Raw genomic sequence first — 10,459 nt, 5'->3', positions numbered from 1 at the left:
ACTCTCCTTGTTTTCCTCTTCCCCTTTGGCTCTCTCTCTCTCTCTCTCTCTCTCTGTTTTCTTTCTCTTTTTTTATTGTTCTAGCAATTTCTCATCTTTTTTACTTCACTGATCCCCTGCTCTTTTTCTTTTTTCTTTTTATTATTATTATTATTATTATTATTATTATTATTATTATAATGATATATTTATTTCCATTAACTGATCCATATGATTGTAGATTGACTTTTACATATGTATATATATTTTATTAGTTAATTAATAAACATAAATATTTTAAAGCTTAACAAACACGTTTTTTAATTTATGTTTTTAAATTTTTTCTAATATTTTGTCCAAACTAAACGTCTTTGTAATTTATATTTTTTTAAAAATAAACAAAAACTAATTTATAAAATTTTTATAAACATGAACAAAAGATGTAAACATTACCAAATGCTACTTAAATATTTAGATTTTTTTTTTGATGCACCCTCCGCAACCATCCTTGCCCCCATCCATTCCCCACCCCCAACAACCCCATCTCGCCTCTCCGAGTCCCACCTCATATTTACCCTTGTAGCCGCAACTATCCTTGCCCCCATTCATTTCCCACCCCCAACAACCCCCACCTCGCCTCTCCGAGTCCCACCCCATATTTACCCTTGTAGCTACATTTGTTGTTGTTCCCAACTCCCTCTCTTCCTTCTCAAAACCTTAGATTTGAAAACACAAAACCCCAAATCTGGAGTGGGGTTTGTGATGGTGGTTGGTTGAAAAAGGAACATGCAGTGGTCGAAGACTTTCATTGAGATGGCGAGTGGTAGTGGTGGTGGTGGGGATTTGGGGTGCTTGTCGTGCACCCAACACAGCAAGCACTGTAGTGTAGCTTTATGGGTTTGTTTCGGGATCCGTTTTGATAATCTGAACTGTTCGCATTTTAAACTATGTTGAGTAGAATATACTTATAAAAAATGAAACCAATCGAATATCGTTAACCCTTTCATTCACTCACATTTGTATCTTAAAAAATAAATGGCATTGTGATTTAAAATATTAAAATGAATACAAATGTGAGTGGATGAAAGGGTTAACGATATCCGATCAACTTCATTTTTTTACAGGTATGTTGTACTCGATGTATTTTAAAATGTGAACGATTCAGATTATCAAAACGGATACCAAAATAAGCTTATAGAATAGCACAATAGTGCTTGCTGTGTACCCACTCCAATTCCGGGTGATAGTAGCACCAATTGCGACGGAAGAAAAGATGGTACATTTTGTTTTAAAAGTTATTACTGACTAATTTCTTTTTGATTAAGTCATTTTATTATTTACTAAGATAAGTTTGGCATGTATCAAAAAAGACAAAAAGACAAAAAGTCAAAAAGTTACTCAAAAAGTTGAAAAAGTTATCACTATTTACCCAAAAAAATATTAAAAAATTAATTTTACACATAAAAATACAACTCATCAATCACAATAATACAGCTCATCGACTCACCAAGTCAGATCTGTGCTGCGGTTCAAAAGGAAAATTGCACAGTTGATCGGATATTTTTACACACTGTTGTTCGGCCCGTGGGGGCCCATAACGAGTCTCGTTTTGATAATCTGAACCGTTAATGTGTAGAAATCGTCGAGTACTATATCTCTGTAAAATATCACGTTGATCGGATATCGATAACTACATGATCAAATCCGTTTTGTATAAAACAAATGATTGTGTTATCGTTAACGGTTGAAAAAAACCAAATCTGATCAGATAACTATCGATATCCAATAAACGTGATTTTTTACAGACATATAGTACTCGACGAGTGCTACACATTGACGGTTCAGATTATCAAAACGGGACTCGTGATAGCCCCCACCAACCGAAAAGCACCGTCCAGTGAAATGCCTAAAAAGTATATAATTATTTCTTACCATCTATTCAACTTGCGCATGAAGCACAACCGTACAACCCAAAAACAAATCTTTTCCTACACACTAATTTATATAATTTTTTAATACATATTTTTTATAAAAAAGTCAAAAACATAGCGATCCCGGTTGTCCCTTTACTGTTCTGTTGTATTCCGGACTCGGTTCCATAAAGTTGGTAGTGGTATCTATCTTGTTGTCGTCCTTTAATTCCACTTGATTGAGTTTTAGGATGTTTTGAGCAGGGTTGTTATAGGTTGGTTAGGCCTTGGTTTCAATTCCTTGTTGTTCAATTTTTAGGCGATCCGCTCGAGCGGGTTTTCTTGCGCTCGAGCGGGGATTGCATACCTCCAGTATTTCATGTTCCTGCAAAACTTCTGTAGATGTGTTTTTTTTGCTTGAGCGAGTTTGTTTACGTTCGAGCGGTGGCGCTCGAGCGGGTTTGTTGACGCTCGAGCGAGTAGTACTTTTTGGATATAAGTTCTGGGAGGGGGAAATCTACGCTCGAGCGGACTGGTTTTCGCGCTCGAGCGAAAGTGCTTTATTCTTGTGTCTTGGCGCTCGAGCGGGCCTTATTGCATTCGAGCGTGCCCAGATTTTGTTCTTGGCGCTCGAGCGTCGTGTTCTCCACTCGAGCGGGTCATGCGTATATGAGTTATCCGCTGGGTCATTTTAAATCACTTTTTCACTTTTCTTCTCTCTCTTACTTTTCCAAAAACACCATTGTTGAGCTTCTCACTCTAGAACTCTACCTTCTCTCTAGGTATTAATCTAGTAGGAGTGATTTCCTCACCTTTGGCCTTTACAAAAGAGTTGTTGATCGTCGAAAGCTATCTTTTGATCCGAGAAACTCGTGATTTGGAGCAAGTTCGTTTTCATCATCTTTTCCAGTGGTTGTCATCCTTTGAGGTAGGGATTCCTACTCACTCTTATGGTCTTTGACCTAGATTTTTAGTTATTTTGATAGAGTGTTGAACTTGGAAAATTTTGGGGCTTAGAGTTTCAAAATGTGCACATAGGGTTTTATGATTTTGGGCTCATAATATGTATTTTGGGTTTCAAAATGATGATATTATCGTTGGTGGGTGATATTGGAACCTTTGGGTTAATATCGAGAGTTTGGAGTAAAAGCCCTAATTTGTTGTTTAAAAATTAATTGGTATAATTAATTTGGAAAAATTGTGAACTTATGGAATTGAGTTGAAAAAAATGAAATTGGCTCATTATTGTGTGAAATGATGGAGTTGGATTTATAAATCGCTCGCTTTTGAAAACATTGATATTTTATCTGTTGGAGCTTTTATTATCTGTTTAGAAATAATTGCTTGGGCTACCGGTGGAGGGTAGTTTTAAATGTTGTAGACAATGCATGATGATTAGGCAAACTAAAACTAATCAATTGGATATGTCATAGAGTATGACGGTTAATAGAATACATTAACATTATGTATTGATTGATTGTGTATATGACATTTGTGTATATATGCATTGTGTGTGTGAGAGGAGATAGGGGATGTACTCCACGGTTTAGGGGAAGATAGGGGATGAACCTCTAAACCAGATGTTGTGTGGGAGGAGATAGGGGATGGACTCCACTGATACAGCTCATATGCTTGTCAGATAATGTGTTGATATAGCTCATATGCTTATCTTTGGAAGTGTTGACATAGCTCATATGCTTGTCATTGGAAGTGTTGATATAGCTAATATGCATATCTGTTGAATGTGGATATAGCTTGCATGCGTATTTGTTGAGATGCTGATATAACCAATGTGTTTATCTATTGTATAAGGGGAAATGTTTAATATGGGTCTTTGTTTCATATAAGTGGTTGGCCAGGTTCTAAGCCATTGATGGAAATTGTGGAATCGATAAGAAATGGAAATGGACTATGAATTGGTTTATGAAAATTGAACATTTATCAATTGCTAATGTCTCAGTCATTGCTCATACTGTGTTTAGCATATCTCTACTGGGCTGTGGCTCACCCTATATGGGAATATCATTTTCAGGTACAGGTAGCATGCCACCTCTAAGGACGTAGCTTGGGAGGTTAGAGGCGGGCATACTTTTGTTGTTTAGTTTCTTGATGTATTACATGTATATTCAAGCCAAGGGCTTAATGTGTAAATGAGTTAGTACTCTTTTGTTGTAACAAAGTGTTAACTTGGAAAGCTGTAAGCCTTTAGGGCATTTGCTTTTGTTGTTAACATGTAATACTTTTGGTAATGGAACTCTGATGAATGGAAGAATGTGGAACTTTTTATATCCATGCATGTCTATATTGATGGGTTTAATGTTATCATTTTGAGGGCGTTACAAAAAAGTTAACCCAAACAATCATACTCCCTCCGTCCCAAAATATTAGTCCCTTTTGGGGAATCCAATTTTTTTTGATAGTACACTTATTGCATTTGAAAAAAGTTGATTTTCCAAAATTACCCTTTTGATAGTACATTTTTTGGGAATATCAATGTCATAAATGTATTTTTTAAATTATTTATTAATTTAAAAGAATGGCAAAATAGGAAATTTACATTATTTTTGTACTTGATTTATAAAGAGGGACTAATATTTTGGGACAATAAAAAATAGAATAAGGGACTAATATTTTGGGACGGATGAAGTATTTTTTTCCTTAACTTTTTAGTCTGAAAAATCAAAAAATACACTTATTTAAGACATCCCAAATAAAAGGAAAAAAAATATATAATTAAAAATATGTGAATTAAATTGATACAAAACCAAAATTATAATAAATTAATAATTAACTACTTAAAAAAGTCACAGGAGATGCCAAAAATTAAAAAACCCTTATAAAAATCCGGCGGCGTCACCATTTTCAGTGGCCACTCCAACTTTGCAGCGTCCCAATAGAAGCAGAGCAGATCAACATCATCTACATACCACATCTCTCCCTCTCTCTCTCTCTGTAATATACATATATATATATATATATATAGATATATATAGGTAGACATAGGGCAATGGCGGCGGGGGTATTGAAGGCGGCAAGTGCATTCGCAATGACGCCGCACAAGGTGTCAGTATGCATACTGGTGCAGATATACGCACCTCCGGCTCAGATATCGGTGCCATTCCCTTTCTCATCCGTCTCTCAGCACAACCGCCTCGGTTTGTTCTTGTTGGCTCTCACAAAGGTTTCCCCTCTCTCTCTCTCTCTCTCTCTCTCACTTGACATTTCTCCCATCTTTCATTCTCTATCTTCTCTTGTATGCCCTATTTTTCTTTTTCTTTTTCTTTTCCTTTTCTAAGAATGGAAAGTAAGATGGAACAGAAATTCAGGAGCTCTTGTTTAGTGGCTGCTTCGGAAATTTTCATTGATTGGCTCATTCATATTTTTTTAGAAGAAAAAAAAAAAAAAAACCAAATTATGTCCATGAAATTATTGGTTAAAAAATTTAATTTCAACTCATTGTAATTTCCCATAATTTTAAAATCTAGGCCTTAATTTGCAAAAATAGAGTTAAAACTTAGTTTTATTTGATCAAATAATTCAATTATTCTATTCAAAATAGGACCCCCCTCCCCCCCCCCCCCCAAAAAAAGAAGACCCATTCCATATGTTTAAATGATGCAACTATGTAGGATTTTAACATTGGATGAGATTTAGTGTGCAATTGTTTGTTTGTTGACGTTAAAATGTTTAACGGTGAGTGTGCGTACCGGATTCCGCACTAGATGAAAGTGGATCGGGGCTCCGCATTCGGTTAGACTGTCCAAGGATTGAGATTCCTGCAGCAAGAAGCACCGTAAGAGCTGCCTGGCCGGGGTTGGTTGGATAACCCCTCCGGTGTGGGAATCAGTGATCGGAGAAGATGTGTAGAGAGTTGAGTTTGTTGTAAGTGGGGTTCAGCTTAGATCAGTTACCTTTAATGTGAAGTTTATATGGTATATATAGAGTTTCTTGCTTGTTTCCCAAGATGGTGTCATGGAGCTTTGGTGTTGCCAAGCTTCCTTTAACATTGCTCAAGATAGGGGACCACCAAGTTGTTGATAATGGATGCACATACTTGTTGTAATCATGCTTATAACAGATCACATTCTTCTGGTTTAACTGTTCCCGTGATTCTAGATGTAGGGGACCAGCTGAGGTGACAACTTGCACATGCATATACTCATAGCTTCCACGTTTCTTCGAGAGGTTCCGTCAGCTCGGCACCATTGTGCCTCGGCTCGGCCCTTTGCGAGGCTACTGTTGGGATGGGCTAGCCCATTCGGATATTTGTGTACGGATTCGGCCTACTTTGGTTCTGATGATGGGTTTGACCCATCAGTTCGGCCCGTAGGATGAGTCCTTCAGCTCGGCCCTAGCCCAGTATTGTAGCTGGGTTGGCCTTTCCACTGCGAGTTGGGCCTAAGTGCTTGAGGACTTGGGTGGACTGTTAGTAATGGAACTGGGCTTAGTTGGACTGTCCACATGCTCATCTGACCCATTTGGATTCGGACTTGGGGGATTGGACCGGCCCAAGGCTTGGGTCCGACCCATTTATTATTTAGCCCCTTCATTTGCCCCCTAGCTCGCACTAAGGTTCCCCTTGGGGGGAGCTACGGTTCTATACTCCAAGTGTCGCGTCGCTTCGGTTCTGCCCCAGTTCGGCCTTGGTGACGGTTCAATCTTGACACACAACCCCTGCATGCATCCTTTCATGGTGACACGTGGCGGCGTGGGATAGGTGTATAGAGATAGTACGCCGATTCCATGCTGACGGTCGTGGTTTGTGTACCTTCACACTGGCTGCTGCAATAAATGCTCTGGGCTGTCAATCTAAAACCCTTTATTTGCTTTTCATTCTTCTAGAGAGTTTCAAAAAACTCTTTTCGTTCTTTTGAGTCAGTCTCGTTGGTGCTTTGTCCAGTCGTTCCGCTGCCGCTCTTGCTTCAACACCGCCTGCTCTGATCTCTGTAAGTTCTCTTGTAATTCTTCTTTCCCTCTCTTTTTTCTGTTTTAATCATCTTGCTTAACTCTTGCACCGTTGTATTCCACATCTTGATATCTGAGTTATACCCCTGTACTACTAGGTTTGGTTTAATGGGAAAGTTTCGCTCATTAGTTGATACTCATGAGGCCATGGCTATGTTTCGTCGTGACTATAATATCCCTGATGATGTGACCCTTTCGTTGGCAAGGGTCGATGCCAAGCGTATGGGCATTAGGAATACTGTCGCCTTTCCGATTGCATCCATCGTTGAGGGAGGGGTTCAGTTTCCCTTCGACCCTTTGGTGCGCCAATTTCTGCACCAGGTTCAACTCACCCCAATGCAAGTGTCTGTTAACCTGTTTCGTGTCTTCTGCGGTGTGTCCGCTCTCAACATGCGGTTGGGTTTGAATCTCGATATTTGGGACATTTTGGGTTGCTACACTCTCTCGCACAAGGATCACAACATGTACTACTTACGTGTTCGTTCGATCGACTGTCATCTGGTGACTGGTTTGCCTGATTCAGACAAGCACAATGATGATTTTCTGCAAGTTTGTGGCAACTGGGAGTTCCCTGCTGGAACCGAATTCCAGTCCGAACGGATGCCCCTGAAGGATGGCTACCAAGGTTCGAATCCTTCCTCTCGTGTCTTTTGCATTTCTTGCCTTTGTTTTGGATGTTGTTTTAATGTGGTACCTTTTCTTTTTCTTGTAGAGACTTCCCGTTTTCAGCGTAGGCCGAACCGGGAGAATGCTGAGGCCATCAAAGCCGTTCTGAGGTACAAGAAGAGGTTCGCAGCAGAGTTGTTGGATTGCTAAGCGACTTACCGTTTCGTCATTTCGAAGAAGGCGAGGCTTGCGGCATCCCTTCTAGATTCCGACACTGAGACTGATACATCTCTTATCCCTCTGGTTACGAATTGTCGCCAGAGCCAGGGTACACTGCCTGAAAGGACGCCCTCTCCTGCCTCCAGTTTCACAGGGGGCGGGTCTGTGTCGAAGAGATGAGTGCTGGTGGATTTGGAGGCTGAGGCTTTTGGCACCTCTAATGCTTTGGAAACCCCTTTGTTAAAGGCTGAGGCGAAGAGCCTCATGGATGTAAAATTGGAGGTAGGGGCTTCTGGAACTTACGCTATTACTGCCGAGCCCTCCGCTTCGGTTGCTGCGAGGGCAAAAAAGAGGAGGAGAGAGACCGGCAAGGCATTGGTAGGGGAAGCTTTTGAAGATCCTATTGAGGACGAAGCACTTGAGAAATGGGAACCGCCGATGCTGCATCAAGGCAGGCCCATTTCTATCTCTGATTTGGTTGTTGCTTCCCAAGACTTTGCTTTTGACTTGACCAAGACTCTGTTGATGCTGGTTGACATGGCTGACCATAATGGGCCCTGCGATATTCCTATTTTGAAGGGGACCCTGCAGATGATGACTGTTATAAGTGCATTCTTGCTTTGCTAGTTTTTAGTGTTATGCTACTGCTTTCTTTCTTTTAATACTTTGTAATCCGTTGGAGTACATTCAGAGGATGCATCTGTCTATCACCCCTAGCGAAGGAACTGGAAAAGGCCGTATTGGAGGCTGTTATGAATGCTGAGAGACTGATAGTGAGCCTGGAGGTCGAGAAGGAAGGACGCAGAACTGCCGAAAGGGAAGCTTTCCGTCTGAACAAGGTTGTTGCTTCAGTTGAAAAGTCAAAGGAGGCTGCTATTGGGGAGCAGGCTCAACTTGAAGGAAAAGTGCCAGAGCTGGAGGCCGTTATCGCGGCGATGGTTGCCTAGCGTTCTGCGTTGGAGGCCAAGTACTGGCAACAAGGTTAGGATGAGGCTGGGGCTGCCTATAAAGAAGAGATGCTGGTGTTGCGAGATAAGCTCTTTCTGAAGGGTTGGTCGAGTGCTCTAGCCGCTGTCCTGGTTCCTAAAAGCTCTCCCTTGTTTCAGGATGTTCCAGTTCCCTCAAGGTCCCTGGGTTCGAAGATTGTTTCTACCCCTACAGTTCTTTCGGCTGAGGTTTTCCCAGAAATTGATTCTGCAAAAAAGACTCAAGAGAGTGATGTTGCCATTGAGACAGTGAACGTTGAAGGGAGTGGAACCCTGGAGACTGAAGCCGCGAGAGATGTGGTTAAGGAAGCTTCCACTTCTCAGGAAGTCGGAGTTGCCTCTACTTTTCCTCCCCAAGACGGCCTGGACAAGATCGTGGACACTGCTCCTGAGGTTCCCTCTGTTGATAAAAGCTGAAGTTTTCTCTGGAAAGATTTGAAGTTTTTGCTTTTTGGACTTTCTTTTGTTTTGATGTACTGTGGCTCGGTCCCCTTGACGGGTTCTCTCTCTATACTTGCCCAGACAATTTTCTTTTTTCTTTTTTCTTTTCTTTGTTGTTGGCTATTAGGCCATTTACGTCTTTGTTGGATGATGGAATTTTCCTTTTGAGTTTACAATCTGATGCTGTCTGGCTTCTATATCTGAATGTTTTCTGTACTATTTGCCCCCGGTCGAGCATTGTTGGGACCTCGGGGCTGAACGTATGCTCGGTCTGGTTCTGTACTGTTTGCCCTCGGCCGAGCTCTGTTGGGACCTCTGGGCCGAACATGTGCTCAGTTTGGTTAACGAATATGTTGCATGGCTGTACTTGGTTTTGTAATGAAAAGAAGAGGGTCTTACTTAGGTCCAGGTTGGTTCTAAAAAACAATTGTTTGCCCCCACCTGGAGTTAAGTAAGATCTGTGCTGGAGACTGTGCTCTCTAGGCAGAGCTGCTTAAGTCTGTTGCAACTTTGATATCATAAATGTACTTGAATGGGATAAAGATATGAAGAGGTGTCTTACTCTGGTTCAGGTTGGTTTGAAAAACAATTGTTTGCCCCCAGCTGGAGTTGAGTAAGACTAGTGCAGGAAGTTTGTTCCTGATAGAGTTTAGCTTAGTCTGTTCCAACTCTGTTTGTATGCAACAGTGCTGAAGTGTTGATGTAACGATACTTAAGAGATTTTATAGATTCAGAGATGTTTACTTAAGATGTGTGTTAAAACCTATCACCTACTTCACCCACTTCACCTACTCCACTACACCTACTCCACCCACTTCACCTACTCCACTTCACCTACTCCACCTACTACCTATTCTTCTCTTCTATATATAGGAATCATTGTAAACATAATAACATACAATCAATCAATAATACTTAGAAAATATGAGGAAGAAGAACTCCGAAAATATGAGGAAGAAGGAATATATTTCTGTTATATTCAAAACTTCTTATTTTACAAGACCAAATGACACTCCTTATATAGGAGATATTACAAACATCATTATAACCCATTATATGCCACTTACATATTATATATTACCACTATCTACCACTATCATATTCTATACATGCCACTATCTACCACTAACACCACTATCATATTCTATACATGCCACTATCTACCACCAACACCACTATCATATTCTATACATGCTACTATCTACCACCAACACCACTATCATATGCCACTATCTTATTATATGCATTAACACAAATTTCCAGTACTCCCCCTCAAGCTGGTTTGAAGATATCTTCCATAGCCAGCTTGCTAGTCAGCTTATCAAATTGCTTCTTGTGTAGTCCCTTCGTAAG

At 40.4% G+C, this 10,459-nt stretch overlaps 2 protein-coding genes across 2 annotated transcripts in view; both read left to right on the top strand.

Moving 5' to 3' along the window:
* The first annotated feature begins 4,674 nt into the window (after nt 1-4,674).
* The window catches only part of LOC114263384 (anaphase-promoting complex subunit), a 55,532-nt gene continuing 49,747 nt past the window's right edge, over nt 4,675-10,459 (top strand). The window contains exon 1 of the mRNA XM_082880324.1: nt 4,675-5,070. Within this exon, the coding sequence (XP_082736450.1) occupies nt 4,897-5,070 (174 nt within the window). The 5' untranslated portion in view covers nt 4,675-4,896. The remainder of the gene's footprint in view (nt 5,071-10,459) is intronic.
* On the top strand, nt 6,834-7,803 carry LOC145795554 (uncharacterized). The gene is made up of 2 exons (XM_082880334.1): nt 6,834-7,479; nt 7,567-7,803. Exons 1-2 carry the CDS (start codon nt 6,963-6,965, stop codon nt 7,668-7,670), a joined length of 621 nt encoding a protein of 206 aa, XP_082736460.1. The 5' UTR covers nt 6,834-6,962; the 3' UTR covers nt 7,671-7,803.

The sequence above is a fragment of the Camellia sinensis genome, chromosome 7, assembly GCF_055761805.1.
Source record: "Camellia sinensis isolate YWXY chromosome 7, ASM5576180v1, whole genome shotgun sequence".
Classification (NCBI taxonomy): domain Eukaryota; kingdom Viridiplantae; phylum Streptophyta; class Magnoliopsida; order Ericales; family Theaceae; genus Camellia; species Camellia sinensis.
The sequence above is the reverse complement of the archived record's forward strand: the minus strand, read 5'-3'. Positions and strand labels throughout refer to the sequence as shown.